We start from the raw sequence: 17,155 nt of genomic DNA on the forward strand, positions 1-17,155 counted from the left end.
TGCTGCTGCTCAGTCCGTTCGGAATAAACGCGGCAGCAAGACGCACGCCCGTTATTGACTTTGTCACACATAATTAATTTTTTTTTGTTTTTTATTTATTTATTTTTTGTTCGAACGCTGCCTTCAGTTAGTACAAATTAAGCGCTTTATTACGCGCCCCAATCGCAAACATAATTATTCGCTGGCGAAATGATGCGTATCCGTATCTCAATATTTATATATATGTACATGTATATGCATGCGCATACCCATATGTGACTATTTGACTAATCGGGCGGTAATGGTAATGCGCACCCTAAATACTATTCGTACATACATATGCTGCTGATGCTGTTGCTGCTTCTGTATATACATTCGCATGCGCGCGCCCAGCAACAACAATACAAACAACAACAAAAACAACACGCGGACACGGACACATTCAACATTTAACATTAACATCAACATCAACATCCACATCCGCGCATATTGAAAAAAGAGACACACACGCGCCTCCGCCACCGCCACCGCCTCGCCGCAACGCCACCTCGTCTCGCCTCCTCGTCTCGCCTAGAATATAACACACAAGAAATAAAAGTGCTAAAAATAATGAAATTCTAATGAAGTTGCTGCCAGTTTTCTGTCGAGTGTATCCATCGAGTTCTGCCGTGGCAGGCCAACTTATATGACGAGTCTTCCAAATCTTCAAATCTCCGAATCGTCGTCTTACATATCTTCGTCGTAACCTACGCCGCGGCCTCCGCCTCTGCCACCATCACCACCAGCACCACCAACAACAAATCGCCGATCGATCATTCGAGGAAATGTGCGCGCTCGTAAAAATATTCGACTGCTGTTGCATTACCGACGGCAAGTGAAGACCGCAATGAACATAGCAATCGATCCGGAAACGGGCCTACTAGTGATACTCAAGACACAAGCAATCTCATTGCAATCAAAATGGACGCATATACATTGCCAACGTACTTCCCACTGGCGTAAGTATCTATTGAGAGATCCATATCATTGATAACTTTGATGTTATACTTTCACACTTAAGAAACATTCTCTGGGATCCACGAGGATTACCCTGGATATGACTCAATCATACATTCTAGAACACTAATTGTTTAGAGTCCCCAAAGAGACTCAATCAGTATACATACTAGCTTTAGTTTTACGTTACTGGCTTTGAGATCCATGATTCCAAATATAATTCTAGCTACAAGTATGAACGCTGTTCAATGAGTCCAAAGGGATTTTATTATGATATAAACATGAGCATTATTAGAATACCAGAAGAAGATCAGATTTGGGATGCTTGGTTTTACATTTAAAAACCATCCGTTAGAGTACCTAACAAATTCATAACTCAGTCATAATTACCTTAACTTTGAAGCTTGTTAGAACATAATACCCATTTAAACGCTGTTAGAATACCACAAGATCACATTTGGGATTTACGTTTTTAGATTGAACTAACATTCGTGGACTGCCTGTGTAGGAACATATTCCAGACTCAACATAACCTTTTTACTTGTTAGAACATTGTTTGTTTGAAGATGTTCTTCAGCGTTCCTACAAATCACTGAATAAGGTCATATTTAGAAGGAGTCTTATAAGTGGTTCTGATTGCTAAAAATCCTTCAAGATACTCATCTCGATCTCTGAATTCATGTCATATCTATGTTTATCATCTGTTCATATACATATGTAAGATCATTTTACCAAGATAAGTGAACATCGAGAGTTAACGAAACGTCCATTTATTAGGTACCAACATAATATCATCAGCAATAAATTAAAAGAACCTTGCAGCTCCTTTCTCAGGCACTGATTAGTGATCAAAAATCTGTTCAATGCACTAACTACTTAATTGGGACGCTATAAATTAATTCATTTTGCCTCACATAATTACTGTTCATAGCAACACGTTGGGCGCGGATTGAGGCATGGATGCTGCCGTAAAATAAATGGAACAAATCGCTCGTTGTCCCTCCATATAGAGCCCTTCACATCTTCCTTTCAATAACGAGTTTTCCTCACATTTCCTTCGTAGGGATGCGGGTAGGCAAGAATTCGCCTTTGTTCGTCATGCGCAGGAGACGGAGAGACCGCCATGTTTTTGCGAAAATAAAGTGTTGTTGCTGCCGTTGTGGTTGTTGTTGTTGTTGTTGTTGAGCACGTCCGTTTTTGCTTAAATTAGATCGTTGAACTGACGCTCTGCTCGGTTAGTACTCTACGAAGCGGTGCCCGTCCATTTCCCCTGTTCGCTTGAATTCCGAAGACGACATACAATATATGCTTGTACTATAGTATTCATGAATGCATGCAACTTCGTCAAATTCGTTTCGGAGAGGTGGCATTTACCTGCCCAGGCTGACCTTTTGTGACATTTCACATGCTGCTATGACATAATGCTCGCACAGGTATATCGTACAGGTCTAAAAGGTATACAATCGGTACAAGCCCACCACTTAACCATACTCGTATAGGCAATACGATTGAAATATGTACAACATTTATGCACACGAGTGCACTCACGAGTATTCAAATTCGAATACTTTTCCAAATCATACTCGTGTGTATAGGCGGATGTGTTCAAAAAGTTCCACTATTCCACGTATCCTTAATTTGCATTTCGAGGCTTAAGTCTCAAACTAAAATGCTTTATGATGCTTTATGTACGGGTGCGTTATCTAAAATAATTGCTTCCCCTCCCCCCCCCCCCCCCCATTACAAGACAATATAGATATCTACATTCGCACTTCCGGTGTGTTGCCCACTTAACCTGTATATTCGACAAAGAAGTATTACGCTAAGGTAAACTTCTGACCTTTTATTTGAATTTCACTTATTTTGATAGAAAAGTAGAGCTGTTATTTACGACAACGCGGCAATTCATTTCAAACGATTCATCTTCTTAGCCGTAGGCTTTGGAGATTCTTTATATGAATTGTGTATTTATGCGCCAATGCCACGCAGTTCACAGTTTTTTCTCTTTACATGGATTAATGTGGAAATATCCTTTAAAAAGGAACAAAACAAACAAACTTTAACAACAGAAATTCCAATAATTTACCAGCTTTTTTGTAGACATAATTCTATTATTTCACAGAAATTCCCATTCTTAAAATGACATCTTTTAGTAATAATAACTAAGTATTTGATTAACAGAGTCAGAATCATAATATGGCCAATATATATATAGTATTAGAGCTGTTATATTTTTTGTTTTGTTTATAGAACTCCCATAAATAAAGTTGACTTTAATATAATACTATATATTCTTAACGTTTCTACCAATACATAATACAAGCAGCCAAATAACCATACTGATCTGTTATTAAATGTGTTAAAAAGCGAGTCAGCCGATAAAATTACCTTCATTTTTGCGAACGAAAAGTATTTCGGTTGAAACTATTCGATGCATTTTATAGCAATTAACCCTTCAGTGGCACTGGAGCACAACTTAAATTAGAAGTAGCATACTTTTAGGTTTAACTTTTTGGGTTTGCTGCCGAAAGCTGCCTAAAAACCATCTTTGGTCACTAAACAAATAGAAAATGAAATGAATGAATAAAAAGATATAAAAATTAAATAAATAAATACAAATTTTATGATCTCCTTTAATTTCAATAAAATACGGTCTCCTGTAAGCACTTAATCAATATAAAGACAAATTTAATTTTCTCGTAGCTTCAAAATTAAACCGGAAGAATGAAGTACACGAACCCATCATTTTGTTTGCTTTTTGCGGGTGAACCCGTAGGGTAAAAAGGGTATATTGGGCTTATGCAAAGTATGTAACAGGCAGATGGAAGCATCTTCGACACCATAAAGTTTATACTTGTATATTCTTGATCAGCGTGACGAGAGAAATTTATGACATCTCCGTCCGTCTGTCTTTCTAGACGAACGCCTTGATTTTGGAAACAGCTGAGTGCACATGAGCCAAACTTGGCATGCAGACGCTCCTAGTCCCTAGTCTATACGAGTATATTATAATTTAGGGATTTCTCCCCTTTCCCTGCTACAGAATTTCGTCAATACTGTCCACATTTCAAAAGCTACATAAACCAAACTTTGCAGAATCTACCTTTATGTAATTACCGACTTTGTTTAAAATTTCATCCAATTCGGTTAATTCTAAGCAAAGTTATTAGCGAAACAATTGCATTCGCTCTTCTTCTTCTTTTTGCTTCTGCTAGAAGCGTTATAACTCAGTATAAGATGTTTGTCTGAGTACAGGGTATTTCACTGTCGGGCTTGCTCGACTATAGCGTTCTCTCTTGTTTTAAGGTTTGTTTATTACCATATTTTTTTTAGTTTGTAAGCAATTCGATTTCAATTTAAAATTAAGAAATAAGAAACACTGAGCAATTTTAGCTACGGATCGGGAAACCTTTATTTTTAAAAAGCGACAAATAGAACAAAGTATTGTTAAACGAAACTGAAAAACGCACTTCAATTTTGCAGTTCGACCGCAATTGAAAATAAATTCAGAAATGGCAACAAATTCATTTTCAAAACAGAATAAATGGTATGTCAGATAAAATGTTAGGGTCTGAACGTTTAGAATATTAATATTTTGGGTAGTTCTACAAAAGTGTGAGCTACATACTGTCTTGAACACAAAACAAAAGAGAGCTACTTCATTCAGGGGAATGATAAATAAAATAAAGTGTTCTAAGTAATGTTCAAAATATTGAATATTATAGTGCTTGTTTGCTTTAGTTTTTTTGCAATTGAAACTTTTTTATTTACCAATTGTAAATTTACAATAACCTTCCGTGGCCATTTGAAGCGCTTTTAAGATACTACAAGTATTTTATGTTTGGAGTTTACTTTATTTTGTCCAATTTATAGGCATTACTGACGAGCTACTTGGAAATTGGATATAAAAAGCATGAATTGTGCTTTTCATGGGTCTGGTCAGTCTGAAATGCAAAAATAAAGATATTGTTTTCAAATTGTTTATGCTGCCCAGAGCGATACATATGTACATATTTATGGATGTGTGCACGCACACATACACATGTATATGTGAGTGTGTGATTTGGGAATGTGTTGTTTTTATTTTCATCTTCAAATACTCCTTGAATGTTAAGTACACGAACTGTACAATGTACGACCATGCTTTGGCCGTGTTGGCAACATGTGGGGAAATTGGAAAACTCTGTGTGTATGGATGGTTGGCTGCCTTGATTTGAATGCTCGTGGATTTCCGCAGGACGAACTCTCTAAGTAAATATGTATGTATGTGTGTATGTGAATATTTGCATGTTTTGTTCATTTGGGCGGGCAGTCAAACAAAGTTCACTAAACGAAGCCATCAACCAAGAAAGACAACAGCGGCGACAACAACAACAACAACAGCAACAACAGCAACGCAACGGCAACAGCAACAATAATAAAAAAATCAACAACAAGTAGAAGATGAGGAGCAGCACGGCAACAACAACAACAACAACAACAATAACAGCAATAACAACAGAAGTAACTGACGGCCCGTGGCTAGCCGATCGAAGCAATGTTCATGTTCAGCGTTTTCGTTAAACGAACTTAATTGAGACCTCAGCTTGGTCAGATATAATAATGCCAGGCCGCCGCCGCCGCCGCTGCCACCGCCGCAGTGAAGAGCTTTGCTTCCATTCTGCTTTTACCTCACTTCGGGTTCGGGTTTAGGTTTGGGTCTTGGTCTTGGTCTTAGTCTTGGGATATGGCTTGGGCTTCGTTCGGTCGATGTCTTCGTCACCGTCATTATCAACAATACCAACAACGGCGTCATTTTATTTCACTCGAGTTGTTGTTGTTGTTCTTTGAAACCAGTTTCAGCACACACACACACACACACACACACGCAGACACACACACACGCACACGCAGACACAGTAGTCCCAATAGTTTATATTTCGTATACACTCTCTACATCTGTATATAAATGTTTGTGTGTGTGTGTGTGTGTGTGTGAGTGTGTCTGCCTCTGCTTTATGCATTTATGCTACACACGTACTCTTGTAGCATAAATGCCTCTCCTCTGTGTGTGTGTGTGTGTGTGTCTGTATGTACATGCTTTCAAATTTTATAAAGTTATTAAGTCAGGCGAGCATCTTCGTTTCGCCTGTTCATGTCTTCGAAGCATACATACATACATACATACATACATACGAACAATCAAACATACATACATACATACTCGCACCAACACAAGTACATACCACAGACACACACTTGAACGCAATTATGTACATATGCACACTATATAGAAACGTTCAGAAAAGGGCTCGTGGAAAGCATTTTGTCCGTATCAGAGCATTAGATTAGTGAGGTGAGGTGAACAGTTTCGTTATTGGCGAGGAGGGGGCGTGGAATATCGGAATCGGTTTCCCCAATTTTAAATCAAATATGGTCATCTATAAATGGCTGACAGAGAGCCAGCCATCATTGTTGCCTGCTCCTTATACCTGTTGTAGATGTGAGTGTAGCTATGGCTATTGGTCCGACGGCATTAGACAATTCCAAGATCTGGAAATACTATATTGCGCCACAAGCTTGCGAGTACAAACAAAAAATTCTGCGCAGGCGTGCGGTTCATTTTAATTGTAGGTACGTGCTCTCCTGCATACATATTACACCTCATATGGGGGTCTCAGTCTCGTAAAACAAACAACCGCCATACATATACTATACATACGAGTAGTTAGATCCAGAGCCAGAGCCAGAGTCAGAGTCAGAGGCCGGGTAATCATTCTCGTTTCGGACTTGTGCAAATAAGTACAAGTATATATTTTGTATGCCATTAAAATTCCTATCGGGCAAACATTTTTATAGTTCTACGTATAGAGAGCTTTAGGGTGGTCGCTCAGACACTTTTTATTCTTGCAAAATGTCGCTCGAAGCCGCCAAGACACAGCAGTTCAAAAATTAACTGTGATCGGTTCGATCGTACTTACCTTAACTCCGTAAATAATACAGGTGGATTTCAGGCTCTCCTTTTTATGTAAGTACTCCCACTATTTATTTATGGATATAAGTATACACATACATTCTCGTATATACTCTTGATTATCTGAAATGTACAGAAGTGAAACTGATTTCTGTTGTGATTTCCAAAAATCTTATTTATTTTTGAAAAATCGATGAAACGAAAGCGTTATGGCATCCAAAAATACACAACATAATAACAATAAGAAAAAAGGGGGGCGTGTTAGACCCTACGAGCAGATATTCAAGTATATCAGTCTGACAGGAATGGGACATGGGATTTGGCTAAGTGTAAGTGAATTGGTATTGCAAGCTCTACTTACCCCAATAAACGTACTTGACTTTTGCTTTTGGTAACCCCATAAAGACACTCTTCTACTTTAATAAGCACATTATGCAAAAAGGAAAGAAAAGTAAAGGAAAGAAAGGTTTGTATATTTTTCGTTGGACGTCCTAGAGAAAATATAAAATATATATTGTATTATGTAATTTAAAGTTTAGAATTGGATTTCTTGCTATATAACTAGTAGCTATAACTAATGCAGAAATTAAACTACAAGTAGATCCAACAAATTGCAACTGAAAAGGTAGTGCGATTGAGCTGTAAAATTTGATCGATCATGTGATTAAGAATTGCATATCTGTGAATGAAATTTTGTATTTTTAATTAATACAAGTACACAAAAGAGGGACAATTTTGTTGGTTTTTCAAGAGTCAAGCGAGCCTTCAAAGCAAATTGACTTGAAAATGCACATTCCAGATAATGCGGTCTCGTATAAGTGATGCATAATTTTTCAGACTGTTTGTCATCACATTATAACGAGATTATACGAATGTACAAGTATATCATCTTGTCCTACGGTGAGACAATGCGAGGTTTCGTTTCCATTACTACTCGTATACAAAACAAGTGGAGAAGTTAAAGTCGGGTGTCTCGAATTTGAAATACTCTGTACATATGTACATACAAGTATGTGTAAAATAATTATGCGTGTCTATGCATGTTTGTGTGTGCCTGTGCAAAGTAGCAACAACAACAACAGCTGCAGGCAGTGATTGGGCAAGATGATATACATATATGGCTATAACTTGCTGTTAAGTCGGTCTATTATGCAACTTGGCATACAGACTCATAATCAAGAACTGGAAGCAATTGCCTAATTTGAGTTTGAAAGTCCAAGAATTACGCGAGTTATGGAAAATCGCTAATTGTGGTGAAGAGGGGGAGGGAGGGAAATTCCATAATATATATTTTTTGGGCATTTACATAAGGCATCTGGGTCTCTGAGATATAGCATTTCATGTACGGAGTATAAATATTGTGGCCGCCCTCATCTGCGATTCTCGTACCAAGTACGTAGGTGAAAGCAAATCGAGATTTAAATTTTCTAATTTTTGATAAATTAAATTAAATTTTAAAAATATTGTGGTCGCCCTCCTCTGCGATTCTCACACCAAATACCTAAGTGAAGGCAAATCGAGATTTAAATTTTCTAATTTTTGATAAATTAAATTAAATTTAAAAATATTGTGGCCGCCCTCCTCTGCGATTCTCACACCAAATACCTAAGTGAAGGCAAATCGAGATTTAAAGTCTGAAATTCCTTAAAAATTAAATTAAAATTCCAAAATACACATTTTCTGCGTATTCACATAAGGCATCTGCGTCTAAAATTTGGTGTTTGTAGGTCTTAAATTCTCTGAGATATAGGCGATTATATGAAGGGAAAATCGGGAAATCTCACCTAAGAGGAGAGGTGGTGCGGAAAATCAAAAAAATAAAACAAACTTGCAGAGCGTACACGCATAAGGCATCTTTGTGCAAAATTTGGTGTCTCTAGCTCTTATAGTCTCTGAGATCCAGGTGTTCAGACAGACAGACATAGATCGGCTCGTCTTGTCAAGCTGATCAGGAATATATATACAGAAATATATACTGCAACGCCTCCTTCTGCCTGTTACATTTTTCATCTCGTGCAAGCCTAATATACTCTTGTACATTTCATGTGCAGAGTATAAAGAATGCTGTGTGGTTGTGTATGTACGGAAATCGCACACAAACGCAAACTGTTGATGACTACTCATTAAAAGATCTGTCATATATTCATACTATATGTATATGCAGGGTCGTTTGATAATGCGACCCTCAGTGGTCCAGTGGACTACAGATATACATAAGTATTACAAATAATTATGTACTCATATAACAGTCTTTCATATCACAATAGCATGCATGTTCCTGGATTCACGTATATAGTATATGGTGTATGTATACATAAGTTTGTAGGTACATATATGTAAGTATGTATACTTGTATTAATGGGATGTGAACTCGCACCTTCATAATTTTGTAATAAGTGCGGCGTGAAACTTTTGATAGTTTTGCTTGAGATCGCTTTGCATTGTTTGCTTTCAATGGAAGAGGTTTTTGCCAATCAAAAACCATCCAGTCGCACATTTGTCTGTCAGTTTGGTGGTCAGCGTCCGCTTTAATGACAAATACTCGCCACCGACTCAGACTCAGACTCCGACTCCGACTCAGGTCGCTCGAAGTTGGACAGAGCTCGACTGGCCCTGCACAGATACAGGTACAGATACAGATATACCTACAAGTATGTAGATACAGATGCATGATGCATAAATGTGTATTAAGATCACAAGGGTACGAATAAAAAACGTGCTTATAGTTTCTCTTAATTACCACAAGACTTGCGGACTTCAAAAACGGCGCTAATGAAGCGATAATAAATCAAAACCCGAGCCCCTTTTTCTGCACGCTCATGCAAAAAGGCAGCGGGGACGGTGGCTGCGGAAGGCGGAAGGTTTAGTTGGACGCTCTTACCCACTGTCCCGAGCATGGTGAAAGATTTTATGCTGTCATATGCCTGACGAAGTAGGGAACGGGGAATTAGGAGCAGCGCGATTCTGCTGACAATGTATCTTCTCTTACCCATACATACATAAATATGTATGTATACACATATTTTTTCATGTACCTTATGTACTTGTACATACAATATGTGTATTTTTTGTTTTTTTTTTTCGTTTTTTGTTTTTTTTTTTGTCTTTTGCCCAGCCTTGCTGCTCATCAGAAATACAAGTACTTACATACATGTATGTATATATGTATTTTTAGGTACTCGGAACTGCAGTTCCTCGCCTCAAGGCGGGCAGCAGCAGTCACTGCTGCCGCCACAGTGCTTCCCAGCTCGCCTGTGAGCAATCATGCGCCAACAGATGTTGGCAGCACCCATCCGATGCCGTCCGATGCCACAACGACGACTGCAACGCCGGACGCGACTCCCACCACAACTGCAAATATCGGTGCATATGCCAATGGCAATGCAAGTGCCCAGGCCCAGGCACAAGCCCAAGCCCAGGCACAAGCCCAAGCTCAGGCCCAAGCTCAGGCCCAGGCCCAGACGCTGCTCAGCAATGCGATGCACCATCATCCCCACCAGCACGTCCATGGTAACTTGGGGGCGCAGCCACCACACGATTTTCATCCGGCCTACAGAATTCCCAGCTATATGGAACACATTTACTCGCTGCAGCGCAGCAGTCCCACAGCATCCTTTCATGGTAAGTACATTCCACTAAAATATTTCAGTAAGATTATGAGATTGGAAGGCACCTTTTTGAACCCCAAAAAGAAAAAAGGATGATTAACTGATTAAGCGAGTTGTCTGCTCTATCCAGATAAAACCTAGCATATATACAAGTACACTATAAAAGAATGTGATTTCGAAAACAAACAATATGCCCAGACTTATGGTAGTTACTATAAAACGGCTCTATTTTCCCTACCAAGTTTGGTTACTCTTACAGAGAGATGGACAGGTCTGGACAGATTGTGGTTATAGGGTATAGAAGTTGTATACTTTCTCATCTCAATCGAAACTCTTAAGAAAGCTCCAAGTGATCCGATCTTTCGATCGTACTGTACAAGTACTGAAGGAGTAAAACCAGTTCGAATTCAAAGAAATCGCTAATGGGATGTGAGAATTCAAATTGGAACTTCTTGGGGAGAAAAACCCACAGCATCTTCAAAATAATGCTAATTGCGGTTACTTTTGAAATCTCCTATTCCCAGATCCGTATGTAAACTGTGCACCTGCTTTCCATCTGACGGGACTGGGTCTGGGCTCGAGCGAGTTCTTGAGCGCGCGTGGCATCGGCTCGTTGGGTGAACTGCATCATGCAGCCGCGGCGGCAGCAGCGGCCGCCGCCGCGGCGGGATCTCTGGCAAGCACCGATTTCCACTTTAGTTTGGATGGCAATGGACGCCTGAGTAGTCCCCGGACGGGTGGTGGCAGCATTCGCGCCAGCATCAGCCGCAAACGTGCCTTGTCCTCATCGCCATATTCGGATTCATTTGATATTAACTCGATGATCCGATTCTCGCCCAATTCACTGGCCACAATTATGAATGGTTCGCGCGCGAGCAGCGCAGCCAGCGGTTCCTATGGCCATCTATCGGCTGGTGCCATCAGTCCCATGGCTCATTCAGCGATGGCTCCTCATCTGCAGCAGCTGCAGGCACATCTCTTGCGCGCCAGCGCTGGACTGCTGCATCCAATGACGCCACATCAAGCGGCAGCTGCCACCTTCTCCATGAGCCATATGGCCAGTGCAGCAGCTATGGGCCTCAGCGAGGTAAATGCTAAGGAATTCCACTTGCCTGGACAGACGCCATCAAGTGCCGAGGAGCCCAAGCACTCGGACTCAACTAAGGTAAGCGAGGGGGTACCACTTGAGTCCCGCTAAGTAAACCTAAGCTAAGAATATATTAAGAATATTATTTTGACATTCAAAATTTGTCTTCATTTCCTTGCAATTGGAGTTACAAGGTTTCTTCTTCTTTGCCAAAGTTTTCGAGGCAATTGGAGTCATGTGTTAGCCTGTTATTACGTTGACGAAATGAAACGAGTTCCTATGTCCTAATTTGCATTCTATTTGGCAGAACTATGACGAAGGCAATGCCGCAGCATTGGCCAAAAGCAAACCCATCGAACAGCCTTCGTCCACATCGGAGAGCGTCGCGCAGGTCGAGGCAGACAGTGCATCTGCAAATGCTTTGGAGCGACGGCAGCGTAACAAGGCGGCGAACAGCAATGGCAATGGGGGCGTGTATGGGGGCGGGGCCGATCGCAACCTAGTGCAATTCGGTCTGGCAACACCCACTACCACGACGACTACGACTCCATTGAACGACTACGATTGTCCCACAGCGGACACAACGGATATTAAAGACGAGCCTGGTGACTTCATTGAGACGAATTGTCATTGGCGGGATTGCGGCATTGAGTTCCTAACCCAGGACGAGCTCGTCAAGCACATCATCAATGATCACATTCAGACTAACAAGAAGGCCTTCGTTTGCCGTTGGGAGGATTGTTCGCGTGGCGAAAAGCCATTTAAGGCCCAGTACATGCTGGTCGTACATATGCGTCGACACACCGGGGAAAAGCCACATAAATGCACGGTAAGTCACGTCCACATATCATTACCTGGCAATCAGTTTAGCTTCTGATATTCTCTTTCGTGGGTCTTAATACAGAACGGCTTGGCAGTGAATACCAACAGTTGCATTCCATTTCGTATAATTTGTATTATTTCGAGGACTCTTTAGATCCCTCCTCTTTGCTTTTCAGATCTCCTTTTGCATTTTATTGTATCATTTATTTGGCTTTATTTAATTTTAAATTCTTTTAATTTATTTGTCGCTCTTTAGTTTGAGGGCTGCTACAAGGCCTATTCGCGCTTGGAGAATCTCAAGACCCATCTGCGTTCGCACACAGGTGAGAAGCCGTACACCTGCGAGTATCCGGGATGCAGCAAAGCTTTTAGTAATGCCAGCGATCGGGCCAAACATCAGAATCGAACTCACAGCAGTGAGGTAAGTGCCTTAAAATGGTCCGCTCACCTACATTTTTTCTGACCTTGGCTGTGCATTCCAATTGTCCATTTCCAGAAACCATATGTTTGCAAGATGCAGGGCTGCACCAAACGTTACACCGATCCTAGCTCGCTGCGCAAGCACGTGAAAACGGTTCATGGTCCAGAAGTCTATGCAAATAAGAAGCACAAGGGCTTGCCCCTTCACGATGCCAATTCCGGTCTGGACGGGGGTCAACATCCATTGCGTCAGAATCACAATTCACAGCACATGCAGGATCAGCATCATCATATCGACTCGAGTCCATGTAGTGATGAGCTGCACTCGGGAAAGACCACAAGCGTGTCCAGTCCCAGCATTAAGTCCGAGTCCGATGCCAACTCGCCGCGCCAGCTGAATGGTAATGCTGGCAATGAGGGCGGCATGCATGGTGGCGCACCTACGGACTGCTATATGATGGGCTATGGCCAGGATGATTTGGGGTCCGACAACGTGCCCGTCCTGGATGACGGTTGGCCCTATGATGACGATGTTGATGCCATGCATCTGCCAATTGTCCTGCGAGCTATGGTGAACATTGGCAATGGTAATGGAGCAGGAGGTGCTACTCAGGGTGGTGGCGGTGCAACCATGGCCAGACAACGCATCCGCACCCGTCTCCCCACCAAGGGCATAAATACGACCAGCCCAATACTCTCAAACATACCGGAGATGAATAGATTAACCCAGCGCATAACTGAACTCAAAATGGAGCCGGGCACAGTGGGGCCACAAACGATGATCTCGACTAATCGCCTGCCAGCAGGCACCACTGCGCCCCACCTGACTGAGCTGCAGACCCGCGCATCAATTCAGACGGGTACCCAAGTCGGATCCGCCCTGCAGCAGCAGCAGCAACAGCAACAGGGTTCTCCTCAGATACGACGCGATAGCATGAATTCCATTGCCAGCACGTACTACTGTAGCATGCCGAGTCGACGAAGCAGCGCCATTTCACAACAGTCGAGCATGTCGACCATGCGTCCGGTGCCCACAGCGACCAGCTATTATGATCCCATCTCTCCCGGCTGTTCGAGGCGTTGCAGTCAGATGTCGGATGTAGCAACCGCTCAGGTTCACCAGAGTATGCAGCCAGGAGGCATGCATCGTGGAATCAACGCAGGAATCACTGGAGGTCCGGGCATGTCCTACTTCTCTGGCCATAACACCAGTCTGCCGCCTCCGCCTTCATCCCATGTGATTGCCTCCCATCTGCAACGCCTGCAATCGGCCGAGTCCCTGGGATATCAGCCCAACGGCGGCCGCTACTCAATTCCCAACATTTCACACTCTCCTCACATGCTGAACGGACCCGATTTGAGTGGTTCTCGCCAGCTGCAGAGTAGCATAAATCGTCGCCAGTCGGAGCCAGTCCAAAGGGCCCAACAGAATCTCTCCAACTATGAGCGCATGATTACCTCCTCAGCATTGAGTGCCACCATGCAGAGCATGCGAAACTCTGGCTCTCGCAATAGAATGCCAAACGGCTATACAGCTGGGAGCGCTGGAACTGGACCTGCCATGGCACAAGAGAATGCAGTCAGAAATCAGGAAAATGTCAGTAGTGCGAATGCGCCAGCAACATCGACTGAAAACCAAGGGAACGATCTGGAGGGTGACGATGATCTTATCTATCCCGATGAGATGTTGCAGTATCTGAATCTCGTACAGGATGGTACTGAAGGAGCCTCTGGGGCTCCAGCAGCTACCACGCCCGCTATAGAGACTGCCCCAGAGACCAGAGCCAATACGGCTGGCAACAATGTGGCCAACAACAACAACAACAACAACGTGACTGCCTATTTGCCGATGTCGTCACCAGCTTTGCGCATGAACAGCCCATCACATCTGGGCATACCAAGCAGTCCGTCGACCTTGACTCAGCTAATGTCCCCACAATCGGGACACACCATGTCAGCCCTGGGCAGTCCGTACTCCCAGAGGAACTATGAAACGAATGATGCATCCCACCGCCAGCAACAGGCAGTCTATTGCAACTTTGCCCAAAGGGCAACAGACAATGAAATGTACGGAGGCCGACCCCAGCCAGCACCATTGGGATATGAGCCACAGCGAACGGCCCAGAATGAGATTATTGATTCTTCAATGACCAGTCTACCAGAGCTTACGACCCAGGTGGCCACCACTACTGGACCCGCACACTGTCCCATACAGCTCAACAATGAGATGGACCATCAAATAAGTCGAGGCAATGAGATTCAATGTGGTGTCATTAGTCAGTCGCAGATGTCGCCTGCCATGAACATGAATGCCCCGACGGCTACTGCAGTGCCATCATCCACAAAACCTCTGAGCCAGGACCAGTCGATGCACAGCTGTCAAGGAAGACAGGGACGTTCTCTCGTCAAGCCCGGCGAAGTACCGTCGACAACAGCACAGATGCCCTCGGCCCTTGGTCCAAAGGCCTATGCTGAGAATCAAACAAACAGTACAATGCAATCTGATACGTATCAGCGGACACTGGAGTATGTGCAGAGCTGTCAGAACTGGATGCAGACCAATAATGCGCACGTTCAATCGACCGTCAATTCCAACGTTGTGCAACACAACAATCCTAATCCGGTTGGCAATCTTAATGCCAACAACAACAACTCACTTTGGCCGGACGTAAGCAGCTCGACCCATCCTGGCCATAATATGATAATCAATGACATGAAGACATCATTGAGTTCTCTGCTGGAGGAGAATCGGTTTCTACAGATGATGCAGTAGATTGTTATGTAGGAAAAATCCTTCATTTATAAATTTCTTTAAGCATTTTTTTTTCGTTTAATTTAACCTGACCGTTTATTGATTCACAAAAGCCATCAAACTTTTTTTTTGTGTGTAATTCTGAACAGTACTGACCCTACACAAATGAAGTTTTATGTACGTACAATGGCATATAGACCATACACGCAGCAGTTGTACTTATAAAATAAATATCATAGCTATAGTTTAGTCTGTAAAGCGCGCATTTTACTATTTTTAAGTCACTAAGCCATTACTAAGATATAATACATAAATAATGAAAAACTGAATACAATTACTCGTAAGTTAGTCGTAGCCAGTTATGATACATTGAAAATTCGTCTTCCCAATCATTTCAATGATTCACTTCGATCATGATCAAAAGAAAAAGTCATTTTTATCACTTATAAATGTATTTCTATAATTTAAGTCCTGTTTCATTCATGCAGCGCCATAAATAATGAGTGCTTGGTGAACTTTTGTTCAATTGAGAGAGATACTATGTATTTTATTTGTACAGTGGTTCAATATATAATTCGGACATTTCAACTCTATTTTGGGCAATAAAATAACATTTTTTTTTTACAACAAACGTATCCACATGCAAATGCATATTGTTTTGCCATAGTAGAAGGTATGTGTTTCCCTGAATGATTTGTTTCGGATTTGTTTACACTTTTCATGTAAGTATGTATGTATATTTTTTGCTATAAGAAAAGCTATTTAGCATTTGAGACTTATTAAACCTGTCGTTTAATCCAAAGATAAAGCAACTATTTCAAACACTACTGCAATGATGGAGTCATAGACAATTTCTTAGAATTTAGAAAAAGAAGAACAACATTTGCTCGACCCTTTTGTTAAAGCAATAAAAGTTTCTGTCAGAGCTGAAAGAAAACCGGTTTAGAAGAAAATGTTGTGCATTTACAAATATGCGTGGCGTTTGCATTTAGAATCTTCTTGGAATCTATGTAAGATAATTTACCAAAACAGCAAAAAATATATATGCATGTACATTTATTCGGAGAACATAATTATATACACTTCAAATATACATACATACATACAAGGAGTATTCCAAAGTATACAGGACTTTAAAAAAAATAAACAGAACAAATGGTTTTTTCGGCAAAATCAATTTATTTTATTCAAAATAGTCTCCTTCTGCTTCAATACAGCTTTTTGGACGATCCAAAAGCATGTCGAACGAGTGTTTTAGCTCGTTGGCCGGTATGGCCGCCAGTATGCCGGTGCAAGCCTTTTGAATGGCCTCTACGTCTGCATAACGCTTTCCTTTCATGGGCAAATGCATTTTTCCGAAAAGGTAAAAGTCGCACGGTGCCATATCAGGTGAATACGGCGAGTGGTTAATGGTTAAAATGAGATTTTTGGTCAAATACTCGGTCACAAGCGTCGATCGATGAGACGGCGCATTATCGTGCAACAAACGCCAACTTTCATCTTCTGCGATATTCAAACGCTTCAAAACTCCAAGGTAG

At 41.7% G+C, this 17,155-nt stretch overlaps 1 protein-coding gene across 1 annotated transcript; it reads left to right on the forward strand.

Moving 5' to 3' along the window:
- Nucleotides 1-763: 763 nt before the first annotated feature.
- Nucleotides 764-15,811, forward strand: LOC115627813 (transcriptional activator cubitus interruptus). The gene is made up of 8 exons (XM_030523644.1): nucleotides 764-977; nucleotides 10,104-10,311; nucleotides 10,390-10,549; nucleotides 11,061-11,724; nucleotides 11,969-12,452; nucleotides 12,702-12,866; nucleotides 12,942-15,176; nucleotides 15,225-15,811. Exons 1-8 carry the CDS (start codon nucleotides 940-942, stop codon nucleotides 15,636-15,638), a joined length of 4,368 nt encoding a protein of 1,455 aa, XP_030379504.1. The 5' UTR covers nucleotides 764-939; the 3' UTR covers nucleotides 15,639-15,811.
- The last annotated feature ends 1,344 nt before the right edge of the window (nucleotides 15,812-17,155 follow it).

This window comes from Scaptodrosophila lebanonensis, unplaced genomic scaffold (genome assembly GCF_003285725.1).
Source record: "Scaptodrosophila lebanonensis strain 11010-0011.00,11010-0021.00 unplaced genomic scaffold, SlebRS2 tig00000098-arrow-pilon, whole genome shotgun sequence".
Taxonomy (NCBI): domain Eukaryota; kingdom Metazoa; phylum Arthropoda; class Insecta; order Diptera; family Drosophilidae; genus Scaptodrosophila; species Scaptodrosophila lebanonensis.